Here is a 13,191-nt window from a genome sequence, read left to right on the forward strand (position 1 = left end):
TGGAGTGACTGTGGGTGACAGCAGTTGTGTTCTGATGAACACTGGCCCAGCATGCACCTTGCTGGGCTCACTTCTCCTTGAACTTGCAAAGTGCATCCAGTAGGACTTTAAAAAATAATGTTTGCTTGAAATTATTTATCAATAGAATTTTATAGATGTTAACCTCTCAGAAAGGGCTCTGTGATATACTGATCCCAGGTTTGGGAAACACTGGCTCACATGTATCCACACTGTGGATGTCCTAAATGAAGACAGTATGGGGCAGACATTTTGAACCACAGAAGCTTCCTTTTAGCATTCCATGAATCTTTTTTGTTTGGTGGTACTGGGATTTGAACTGAGGAACTCCTGCCTGCTAGGCAGATGTTCTGTCACTGGAGCCTGCCTTCAGCCATATTTGCTTTAGGTTATTATTTTTTAGGTAGAGTCTCTTGTTTTTTACCCAGGGCTGGCCTCAGACCATGATCCTCCCACTTATGGCCTCCTGCATAGCTGGAACCACAGGTATATGCCACCATGCCTGGCTAGTTTGTTGAGATGGGGTCTCATTAACTTTTTGCCTGGGCTGGCCTCAAACCACGATTCTCCAGGTCTCTGCCTCCTGAGTAGCTGGGATTACACCATACCTGGCCTTCCTTGGATCTTTCTCTGGGAAACAAACACCTAGTGGGCCAGGTGGTGGGTGATCCCCCAATGTCCATTTGACCTCTTCTATTGTGTCTATTTTCCCATGTGCCCAGCACATTCTCAGCCTCCGTGCAGCTGGCAAGGACAGTGAACACCAACAGGCAATGTGGCATGGGTGGCAGGGAGGGATGTGCACATCTTGGTTGTATCATTAAGGGGTGAGGACCAGGCTTGCTCTGCCTGCTGCTGCCAGCCCTGCCAATGGAACAAGGAGGTGGGGAGGAGCTCCCCACAGCTGTGTGAAGGAAGGCACAGCCAAATAGTTGGAGCCTGGGTTCCTTCATGACCACCTGCGTCAGGGACACTGGACAGAGGGACCCAACTCTCTCTGGGGTTCTGGGGCAGGCTGGGCACTTCTAAGAACTGTTAAATGCTGCTGAGAATGCTAGTTTTGTGGTGAGCTTTAAGTCCTTATTGTAAGCACCTGATAATTTTTTCTCTGTGAGTGAGTGAAACAGCTAGAAGTGGGTGTTTGAACTTTGAACGGCAGTGGTAGACCCTTCCCTTATGCAGCTCAGTGGCCCCTTCTCTGACAACCCCTTGGCTGTGTAACATTAGTAACACTAGGCCCATTAAAAGGCTTCTCTCAAATGGTTTTCTTTTTTCTCTTTCACACAGAGTGTTGTGATCAAGCCCAGGTTGTCTCCATACTCAGGATCCTCCTGCCTCAATTTCCTGAGTGTGGGATTTACAGGTGTGTGCCACCATGCTCAGCTCTGATTGTGTTTATCTTGCCTCCTTGTGGTGTTTATCATATGTAAAGCTGAGCTGAGCTCGCAACACAAAGAGCAGCAGGAGAGTGGCAGGAGGGTGAGGGCAGCTGCTGCTGAGGGGTGGCAGTGGTGGTGACAATGGTAGAAGTGGTGAAAGAGCAGCTGAAGAGCCAGAGAGCAGCCAGGGCCAGAAGCGGTGGGGAGGGGATGCAGGATGTTGGAAGCAAAGAGAAGGCAGAGCCACGACTGTGGAAGGCAGAGGGCAGGAGGCACTAGTGGTCCTGGGCACTAAAACAGTTCCTGGGAGCTGCCAAACCTTGAAGGCCAAGGGTCCCACCATCAAGGCTCAGAACTGTACCACTAGCTGGTGCTGACTGCTGCTGACTACTGTCTGTTGAGCTAGTGCTGCTTCAAGCCGAGGGGTTCACTAGCTGCCAGACCACTGGCAATCAGAACCTCGAGCAGGAAGCCTCTAACCTGCGCACCTGGAGCCGTAGTCTGTAGTTCTCCAGGGCTTGGAGCTGTAAGCCTCTGAGTCTGTCAGCTCAGCTCATAGGCATAGGGCACTCAAATCACAGGACTGCCAACACAGAAGAGCTTTTCCTTACCTACTCATGAATTCTATCTGAGCAGAGCAGAAAGACCCCACCCAGTTGACTGGTAACAATATCAGCCTTTACACTCTTCAAGCCACTATAAGTTAGGTCTCTGATGAGAGCAGCCAGCCAAACCCTGACCTTCCCCAATCCACCTGGCATGGGAGGTCTTCTGTGGTCAGGCCACATCTACCCTCCTGCACATACAATCACATGCCTTACTGTCAGGCCACCATCCAGGCCCAGAGGAGCTGCAGCTCTATTGGTCCAGCTATGCTCATCACTTCTAGACTCTGTCCTTCCCTTGTGTTCTGCTGGAGCCCATTTCCTCCCCTACTCTCAGTCCATGTGTGCTTCAAGGGTAGAATGAAAGTCAGGCCTGGCCAATCAGCCCATTCTCTGACAATGTTAGTGTCAAGAGTTGGGTCTGTGCAGGGAAACATGACATGGAATCCTCACCCCAGAGGCTCTCCTGTCTCCGACAAGATGAGGCTGTGAGGGTTCTACCATTCACCCTGAGCTGGTTTCCATGCCAAGTTCCTCTCCTTCCCCAGAAACTCCTCAGCAACATCCAAATGCAAGGGGCTCCCAGCCAGGGACAAGACATTGGCTGTGGGGGGAGGAACCACTGGGCATGGGTCAGGCCCAAGACCCCAACTCATCAGTGACATTGAGCCTAGGTGTCACCCAGCCCTCCCAGGGTTTCTGGTCCTTTCTCTAGAAAGAGAGCAGGACCTGCAGGCCAGCAGCATTGGCCTCCCCTGGGGATCTGTGAGAGCTGCAGTATTTCAGGTTCATCTCTGCCCTGAGAGCCAAAGTACACACTTTAATAAGACTGGACGCTGTCTTTCTGCCTGTCCAGTATGCAGTCCCTGGCTTCTGGAAAAGCACCCTAGCCCTCTTTTGGGAAATCCTCTCTGTCCCCAGTCCTCATGGTTAATGTGGGAGTGAGTCCCCACCAGGGTTAAGTGGAGCATGTGACTGATCCAGACAGGGCCTATCAGAATGTGAGAGCCACTCCTGGGCCACCACAGTTGGGTGATTGCTCCAGGGAAGCAAAACAGATGAAATTGCAGGGAAGCAAATTATAGGTGGGGAGCTGCTGGTGGCCATCTTGGTCCCATGGCACAGGGGGAAAAGCTGCTGAGAGAAGGAGAATGAGTCCTGAGTTCTGCTACATGGTTTTTGCCCCAAGATTGAGCTCTGGCTGAATGTAAGCTGGCAAGTGTGAGAGGGATGATTTAGGTCTGCTGGACTTGGCACTGAATCCCGGAAAGTAGAAAGTGCTCTAGCCTGGCACGAGGGGCCCAGATGCAGCTCTGTTCTACAGTGTCCCCACACCCTTCCCAGAGGCTTAGTGCAACGCTCACCTCACCAAGATCCAAGATGTGAAGAGAGGGTTGCAGTCAGCATTAAACACTTAGTCAGCAAGGCCTTGCCAAGTGTGGACAGCACACACGTTCTGGACACGTGGTGAGATACAATGCCCTGCCCTCAAGTTTACCCAGCACCCATAATGTAAGGTGATGAAGCAACATGTGACAAAAGTAATGTGGTCTACAAAGTAGTTCTAATGCTGAGTGGGTACCCAAGAAGGGAATAAATAGGACCTCCATCTGGCCTGCTCTCCCGCCCCCAGACCCAGGGAGCCTCCTCTGCCCCAACTGGGAGGAGATGGAAAGCAGCCCCACCCACACTAAGGCTGGCAGGGTCCAGCCCAGCCCCCAGCCCCCGGCCCCCAGGCGCATGCTCCCTGCCTCCCACCTTCCCACTCTGGCAGGGAGGATGACTATGCTCCCAGCTGCCTCCCATTTGGCACTGCTTCACCAAGAGTGGGTGTTCCTAAGCAGCTGCTGTTTCCTGCCTACATACATGCCCAGACCTGGGTAGACCTTTGGAACACATACACCGGAGCAGAATTTAAAAGCCTCCCCACAAACTCTATGCTCTCATTTGCCAGCCCAAGCCAGTTCGTTCCACACTCGGCCAAAGTTCATGGCCAGAGTTACTTGTCTGCATCAGTCACACCTCTCTGCAAAGTGTTCTAAAAGGTATACATTAAAGCTTATTGTCAAGTACGAAAAAGAGCAAGCATGGGGCTGCCCTGGCTGGTTGCACAGGGTGTGCGATATGTCACTGGCTCCCTCTAGAGGTGGATGAGCTCTGCAGGTCCCCACAAAGGCAGGTTAGGGATGGGGTGGGAGGGGGCACAGCTAGACCCTCCTGGATTTGCTCTCCCCAGACTCTGATCTCTTAAAAACAGCAGTGGTCACTCTGAGAAGTCAGAAAGAGGGCACCAAGGGAGGGGCCCCAGCTTCATATGCCCACTGCCTAGGCCACCTAGGAACTATATGTGGAGCGAGGGGGAGCCAAGCCTCTGCTTTCATTGCAATGAACCTGCCGTGGAGACCTTTAAGGGGAGCACGGCCTGCAGTAAATTGCTGGAAGGCCAATCCCTTCACTACCAATTTAAAGCTAAGAGCCGATGATGTTCATCAAGCCTGACAGCATTTTGGTAAACGGCGGCTCTGTTGATTAGGTTGCTGTCCACCCAAGTATTACAAGGCTGAAGAAGCCATAAATCTTAATTCACTGATAGCAGCGGAAAGATCTAAGGCCCAGAAGTGGTGGGGGAAAGGACAGTAGGAACAGGTGCCATATATCACCAGCAACCCATTCCGCATCCAAGGCGTTGCTCGGGAGCCCACACTGTCCATCGCCACGGGCCTACAGAGTCCCCAGACTGGAGAAGGGTCTCACGGGGGACCTTGGCAGCCTGTCGCCAGCGTGTGGATGGCTCTGTGGCCTTCTGTCTGAGGGTTCTTCTGGCCTGTGCATCTGTGGCTTCCACTGGGCAGCTCTATGAGATGGAAGAAGGGTCATGACTCACAGGAAGAGGTGAATGTATGGACAGGACTGAGTGACACAAGAGGGTTTGGGGTGAGAAAAGTCAGCAAGGGAGTCAGGGAGAGAAGGTAGAGGATGAGATGAGGAGGACACTGTGCTATTGTGAAAATGCATGAAGTAATGGTGTGGCCCCAAGGGACCCTCCTGGGAGGCCCTGTAGTACACAGCAACCCCGGGATTGGGACAGGGCTGCAGTCTTTCTCCTGATGGCAGGACTTTCAAGACTGGCCAAAGGCTACTGGGAGACTTTACTGTCTTCATGCCCTGCCTCCACCTCACTGCCTCCAAGGATACTGGAACCTGTACAAAGGGGTGAGGACAAACAGGCTCTCTCCCTCTCTGTCCCACAGAGCCCAAGATCTGTCTCCATGGACTCTGTACTGTGAGGACACTTGTCACTTAACTACGCTTCTTGGAGCCAAAGGACAGCCATCCTGTCTCTCTCCTTTGTGACAGTAATAACAGTGTGGCTGGCATACTGAGTCTGTCCATTGTCCTATCTCTGGCCTCTTTGATGAGAAGCTGAGATCCACAGTCCTTGCTCCAGGGCTGGCTGGAGGCCAGGCAGGAGTTGCATCAGACGACTTGGCCCTGCTTCCAGGCACAGCAATGGAGATAGCAGTGAGGGCCTTGTCCAGAGCCCCAACCAGGTGACAAGACAGCTGAGAGATTCAAACAGTCTCTCTTAACTATGCCTCCTGCGTAGCCGGGATTATGGGCTTAAAAACCTATTTTTGGTGGTCTCGGGGTTTGAACTCAGAGATTCTTGCTTGCTAGGCAGGCGCTCTACTGCTTGAGTCATTGAATCACACCTCCAGTCCTAAAAATCATTTTTAAACTGTGAGGGTCCAAAAAAAGTTATTCAGGGAGCAAGCTGAACCTGTAGACTTCAAGTTAACCTATGGATACCAGCAGCAGCCTGGCCCTCAATGACAATAATTGAACCTATTATTGACACAGGAGAAACTGAGAGCAGGCACTGAGCCTTCTTTGATTTTCTAAAACCCCAGAGCCTTGCACAATGCCTGGCTCTGCAGATGCCAATAAACATCTGTTTGATCAGTGGATGACTTCCTACCAGACAGGCCTTCTGGTCCACTCACTCCTCCTGGATGACCCTCTGCTGATCTGGATCTCTAAAGGGAGTCTGTGCAGTGCAGTGGTGGGGCGTTGGTACCCACCCCCATTCCGCTTTGCCCTCAGGGTGTCTTTTGGTTTCGCAGAGACTGGGAAGTGAAACACTGTGATTCCCGGATTCCCTTTTGGCTCAGGTTCTGAGTGCAATTGAGGTTTAGTCAATTAGATGCCTCGTACCAGAAGGGGAGCACAGCTGTGAAGGCTATGGGTTTTTCAATGATGTCCTGCAGGGGCCAGGCCACAGGGCATGGTCTTTCTTTGCATTCCTAAGGCTGAGCCCTCACCTTCCCAGCTGCTCTGGGCAGTGGCTTTGCTGGCAGGCCAGAGCCAAGAAACGCTGCTTTCTGGCCACTGCTCCAGGAGGCCAAGCTCTAAACCCCAAGCCCACTTGTCATAGCAGCCCCAGCACCACTCCCTGGCTTGCAGCCTCTTGGTTTAAGACAGTCCAAGTGGTCTCTATTGTTAGTCACAGAGTGACCCCTGACTGATAGAGTGTGGAAGGACAATTGCAGCCCTCATGGCCTCAGGAAGCCAGGAAATTAGCCATGATTAGGCCTTGTGAAGTGTTGAGCCACAGGAGAGACTGGGAGAGATGCTAATTAGTCTTAAGCCAAGTCTCTTAAATTGCAGACTCTGGGGCTAGCCACTAAGTCACTGTCTAAGACGCAAATGTGGCTCCTAATCATTGAAGGCACTCAAAACAACCAGGAGGACTGTCTTAAGTGAGCTGGGAGAGAGGCCTCATTAACAAGAAATTAACATTCACTGCTGGGGACAGAAGGAAGCCCCAGGCTTGTGCCCTGTCCACCTGTTCTTTAGCACCAAGCTAAGGCTAGGATGCCTGCCTCATAGAACCAGAGTTACAGATGTCCCTCAGTACACATGGAAAGACCACAGGTGGCAGTCATAGGCTCTGGGTTCAAATCCCAGACTGTTCTCTTTGCTGAGCAGACCTGTAACTCTGAGCAGGTGGCCTTACCTCTCTGGGTCTTGATTTCAGGACACATACTGATTGATAGGGCTACTGTAAAGACAGACTTGGCCAATCAGCCTATGGAATCCTTCATCACATGCCCCTATGCTTGGTCCAGTGTAAATGCAGTTCCCAATCTCAATGTACACATGCTTAAAAAATAAATAAATAAATAAATAAATAAATAAATAAAATCAACAGCCCACTGCTGAAACCTCACCAAGTCAGAATCTCTGGGGTGGAGCCTGGGCACTTGTATTTTAAAACTCCCCCAGACAATTCAAATGCACAGTGGGGTCTTGAGGACTCCCCCACCCCCAGGCCCAGAGAGGGAAGGCTGTATGGGCAGGCAAGAACATGGGACTTAGAGCAGATCTGCCTTTCAGTCCTGATTCTTGACTTAGCTGCTGATCTTGGCAAGCTCAATAAACTTCTCTGAGCATCCGTCTCCTGTTTCCTAAAAAGACAGATGGCCCTAGAACCCCAGCACAGTCTGTTGTAAGGGCAAAGATCAGGGGTCATGTAGGAGCAAAGACCATGCCTGGTGTTTTGGAGATGCTCAGAACTGCAGGCTGCTGCACTCAGTCACAGTAGCAAGCAGCCCAAATGGGTACCTTAGTTCTATGTGCAATGTGGCCTTGACAGCTAAGACCATGTGTCTGGCACACAGCAGGTGCTCAATTAGAAGCATCTGGAGGGATGAGGTCCCCCCGCCACACACACAGGGGCTGTGAGTGCCCTTCCTGACTCCCCAGCAGGCTGGATTGATCCCTCCCAGAGGGAGGAGAAGGCAGCAGGGCTGGTCCCCAGAAGCAGCAAAACCACACCCAGCACCACCAGAGAGGTGTGCCCAGCACACTCACTGGGGAAGAGGTTAAAGCTCAATTGTATACTGTTCCCATGGCAGTCCCACTCCTCATTCTCTAAAGCTCGAGCAGGTCCATTGTCCTGACTCTGCCCTGGGTGCCCAGACCTGATGCCATCCTCGGCGCTGGACCTTGCTGGGTGCCGTCCGAGAGTTGCGTCTTAACGCTTCTTCGGCTTCTCGAAACAGGGTTCTTCGTCCATAATCTACAAGAGGAGGGGAATGGCAAGGAGGCTGGTGAGGCACCGGTGATAAGCACACTGACAGTTATTCTGAAACTTGCATCTTAGATGAGGCCAGCATCCCCAAGGTCTCGTACATGATGACAGCCATGGCAGGGCAGCCTCTGGCAGCAAGGCAGTAGAAAACAAGCCAAACAGCCAGACATGGTGGTGCATACCTGTAATCTCAGCACTCAGGAGGCTGAGGCAGGAAGATTGTGAGTTCCAGGCTAGCCTGGACTATATAGTGAGACCTTGCCTAAAAAAACAAAACAAAATCCAGGCACCAGTGGCTCATACCTGTAATCCCAGCTACTCAGGAGGTAGAGCTTGGGGGATTGAGGTTCAAAGTCAGCCCAGGCAAAATAGTTCTGAAGACCATATCTTGAAAAAAACCCTTCCCAAAATGTCTTGTGAAATGGTTCAAGGTGTAGGCCCTGAGTTCAAACCCTAGTATCACCAAACAAAACAAAAACAAACAAACAAACAAAAAAACCCAAGCCGAATGCCCAGCAAAGAAAAAAAAGGAATGGGAAGCCAGGCACTGGTGGTTCACTTTTGTAATCCTAGGAGGATCGTGGTCCAGGCCAGCCTGGACAAAAAGCAAGATCCTATCTCTAAAATAACCCAAGCAAAAAGGCAATAGGCGTAGCTCAAGTGACAGAGTACTTGCCTAGCAAGCCCAAAGCCTGAAGTCAAACCCAGAATCACCACAAAAAAACAAGAAAGGAAAGAAATGGAAAAATAAGTCACAGCACACCCATGCTATGAAGTGACATGCAGAGGGCAGAGGGTAGACATGTTTGTTGAGTGAATCAATAGACTGCTGGGGCCCCAAATGCAGAGAATCCTGTTACCTGTTCCTGTTGGTTCTCCTAACTGTCAGTATGTCCACCATGAATGTCAGAACAGCCATCAGATGCCCTCTTTGCCCTGAGAGCGAGGGAGCTCATAGGAAACTCTGTTAAACTCCAGTGGCTCTCGAGGCGCATATTTGGGACATTACTTTCTCTTTTCAGCCTTTTGCTGTTGTTTTGACTTCCTGTGTATTAATGGCTTGGGAGCTTACCATACCCATGAGGCAGTGAATCAGAATGACACTAATCAAGGTAGCTGTGTGCCTGACATGAGACATCTCTTATGTTATTCAATCTTCCTGGCAAACCTGCAAGGTGGGCATAATTACTCCCACTTTACAGAAGAGGAAAGTGAGGGTCGGAGGTCTCAATTTGCCTGAGATCGCAAAGCTAGAGGGGGCAGAGCACGTTCCTTCGAATTCAGCTCCGTCTTTTTTCAGTTTCTCTTCTTGTGCTCAGAAGCATTCCAGCCTCTCAGACAAAGTAGCCTGTCCTGAAGGGTCCTCAGGCATACTGGAGACAGGAACATTTACTAATTCCATTTTAAAGAAGAGCAAACAGAGGCACAGGGAGAAAAAGTGGCTTTCCCACAGTAACATGATCAAACTGGGACCAGACTACATGTGCTCTGCCATTCCACTCATTCAATACCAAATCACATTTGGTGGCTCTATGGGCCAGATGGGGTGGGGAGCTAGATCCTGTTAAAGTGTGGGGTATGACTAACTAAATGTGAAATAAACCGTGGCATCAAATACCATGTGGGGCAGGTGCTGAAGTTTAGTGAGTATCAGGTATTACCAAGGACACCTTTAACTCATGAACACTTGAGCCCTACGAAACAGAAAAGCCAGGAATTTCCTGCTGTAGCTACTTTTGCTCTGGGGTATTGGAGGCCAAAACCAATTTAAAAAGGACTGAAGAGGACTTCTTGCGCTAAGGGCTGAACAGTAGAGAGCTTGGTTCGTATCTATGAAAGAGAAGAAAAAGAATTCATCTTTCTTGCTCTCATGCTCTCTTTCTGGTCAAGTGGGCATAGTTAATCTGTTATGGTAACTAGTTATCTGCTGGTAAGTTCATGCACACGCCATGGTTCCAAAGTTCCTAATTACTTTTTATTTTCTGTGGTCAGTGTTGGGGATGGAACCGAGGGCAAGCGCTGTACACTGAGCTCTGCCCTCAGCCCTTCATTTCAGTTAAAGAGCAATTGCCTGGCGGGGAAGGGCCTGCGCTCACCGTGCGTCCCCTCGGCCTGTGAGGCGCTTCTGGAGAAGTCTGCATGAACAGCTTTCCGTGGGGACATCTTCAGCTCCGAGTTGGCCCCATTGACGTAGACGGAGAACCCTTGCTCCAAGTGCTCCAGCCTCAACTGCACGGGGTCCTTGGCTTTCAGATGCCTTAATATCCTGGAAGAGAGAGGATCGCTAGCTTTTGCTCACAGGTACATCTGAGCCACTGCCACCAGTCAGCAGTGCGCTTTTGTGAAGGTGACAGTGAAGTGTCTCTAGTGAAAGGCCGGGTGCCTCCGATCGGTCCATTACACTCATGGAGAAGCCGTGAGGGGGAGATAGTTTGGGGCCCTGCAGGGATGTATCTGCCATCGTTCTGAGGCTCAAATGCACATTAGCAAAAAAGCATGCGTGTGACTCTTGCCCCCCTGGTACCCAAGGCAGAAAGGAGGCCCATGTGTTGCCTGGATTTTCTGATATGAGCCCAATTTCATCCAATTTTACTTTGTGGGAACAGTGATACTGTGATATGCAACAAAAAGTGTCAGACTGGGTGGACTAATTTTTGTTTCAGTGAATAAACTTGTTCTCAAACACTCACCCTTGATACTTCAAAAGACATCAATTCACGTTCAGAGAACATCAAAAAATGTACCAATGCAGGCGTGTGCTCAAGATTAGGGATATGGTGGCCACACCCTTCTGTAGAAGCGTGGCCATGTCTCTAGGTTAGCTTTTACTAATGCCCAGCCTCGCACCTTGAGTGTGGTCCTTGGCCCACTTCTGACATTTTACCACCACAAACAATGTCCTTCTCAGCCCCCTCCTGAGTCATTCAGGTGACACCATATTTGCCTGGATATTCACAAACACCATGATACCCCCCTCCCATGTCACCTAAATTTATACAGAAAGCCAGCTGACATGGTTCTCCTCAGGAAGTACACAAGTACATTACAAAAAATAATAGTAATCACATAAAATGAGTACATATACAGTCAATTCTCATTATTTAAGGTAATGTTCCAGAAAGTCACCGTGACTGTGGAATGAGTGAATCCTGAACCACTGCTCCCAGGGGAAATATAGGATCAGGTTCCTACAAGCCTCTGGTCACATTTCCATCAAACGATCAATACATAACATTGTTCTGAGTGTTTCTATTAAAGGCACATTACTACACTGTCGATTTGTTCATGTTGAACTTATAGCCAAAACCACTATAACTCAGGCCCAAATCAAGTTTCCCAAGCACATGTGTTTCCTTTGTGAGGTGCGTCCAGGAACACCAGACTATATTTCAGAGCTATGTCTGAGTCCAGCTGAAAAAAAAGCACAGAACTGAAAAACATGACACCCAGGGTACCATAACCTGGTAATAGCACGGGAGCTGAACGAAGGCCCAGTGTGGCCTTGTTGTACCTCAGCTAGGAATGGGTGTATCAAGCAACTAAAATGTTTTGCCCCCCTGCACATATCTGTAAGCAACTGCAAAAGCACAGCAAGTACTGATAATGGAGTTCAGCAAGCAGAATTTGAGAATAAGGAGGATCTACTGTGCTAAGACATCACTCTGACAATTATTTTATTTCCTGGATTTAACAGATAAGGAAACTGAGGCACAGAGAGCTTAAATAACTTGCCCGAGATCAGCTGGGATGTGGCAGGGTTAGGACTTAGACTTAGGCAATTTGGCTCCAGAGACATCACCAATATGAAGACATCTTCTAACACTGCTGAGATGATGTTGAAGCTGGCAACCTTAGACATTGCTGGAAATTCGAAGAACCTTCTCGGAAGGGATGAGAAAATACAGACAGTGCCATCTATTTGGTCTCTGTCCAGTAAGCAATGCCAGCAAATTGTTCCCGAGTATAACCTCTGGGCAAGAAGAAGATCAGCGTTCAGACATTACAAAACGCTGAAAGCAACCCCAGGTCCAAGGCCGGGGAGTAGAGCTGAGCTGCCACTCAGAAGTGATGATTACAAACACTCTGTAGAAACATGGCAGGTTATTTGTGAGCTCTTTCTGGGGTGGGTGGGAAGAGAACAACATAAAAATGGTACCAATGTTGGAAATGCAAACTTGGGGAGCTCTGTGGAGCCAGAGCGGAAGGTGGTAAAAGTAGAAATGAGTCCATTGTTGAGGCAAGGTGAGGCACTGCGGGTGATTTCTTCGTTTACTTTGAAATGTTTCTTTAGTGCCTGATACATCTATCTTTGCCACAATTGTGGCAGGATCATTTATTACAGACTGCTTATCTCTTGCCAGCTTTGGAAGCCTGCAAGATGCCTGATTGTTGGGCAACAACATAAAACAGAAGGAAAACACAAGTAACTAAGAGACAATTTCCAAACACAGCAATAGCTGTGCTCATGGGAGCAGATAATCAAGGGATGCTTTGGGTACAAGCAGGCTATGCAGCGAAAGTGGCCCTGGGGTGAGCTGGGCACAGAGCCTGCCTCGACTTCCCTCCGGGAGACTGCCGCCTCCCATTACCTAGGATCTGGAGCTGGCACTGAGCGTGGGCCTCTGCTTAAGCAGGATGATTTATGAAACTGATAAATTAGGAGCTAATTATTCAGACTGTGAAAGGAATTGCTGAAGGAACTCCCCTCCCGCAGCTGAGTGCATCAGTAACATTCAGGTGGCATTAAGGAAAATACTTCTCTGAAAATGGATGGCCTACTTTGCATAAAAAGCTGTCCTGGGTATAGGGGATCAGATAAATCCTATTCAATTCCTGTCCTACCTAAAATTCAGCTCCACCTACCTGCTCCCTCCCTTCCCATTCCTTGCTGGTTTTCTTTCTATGTGACACAGGTATCCCTAGTACTATGCTACTCTGGACTTATCTATGGGTTCCTGCTCCTCCCTCCTTCTCCACTGGAGTCCGAGCCATGAGCACAGGCAACAACCTGGCCATGGGCCTGCTGATGTGAAGAACGACAAGGGATGTCTCAGAGCTGCCATTTATTGGATGCACATCAGAGTGTGGCTCTGAT

The 13,191-nt window shown here is 49.7% G+C and overlaps 1 protein-coding gene across 8 annotated transcripts in view; it reads right to left on the reverse strand.

Moving 5' to 3' along the window:
* Window positions 1-13,191, reverse strand: part of Katnip (katanin interacting protein) — a 160,821-nt gene that overhangs the window by 95,147 nt on the left and 52,483 nt on the right. For 7 of the 8 annotated variants that reach the window (XM_020181975.2, XM_074059830.1, XM_074059832.1 and 4 more), the window contains 2 exons: window positions 10,193-10,362; window positions 7,987-8,084 (listed from right to left, as the gene is read on the reverse strand). In XM_020181975.2, the coding sequence (XP_020037564.2) occupies window positions 7,987-8,084; window positions 10,193-10,362 (268 nt within the window). The remainder of the gene's footprint in view (window positions 1-7,986; window positions 8,085-10,192; window positions 10,363-13,191) is intronic. The other variant, XM_074059833.1, reaches the window with a different exon arrangement.

The sequence above is a fragment of the Castor canadensis genome, chromosome 17 (assembly GCF_047511655.1).
Source record: "Castor canadensis chromosome 17, mCasCan1.hap1v2, whole genome shotgun sequence".
NCBI classification, from domain to species: Eukaryota; Metazoa; Chordata; class Mammalia; order Rodentia; family Castoridae; genus Castor; species Castor canadensis.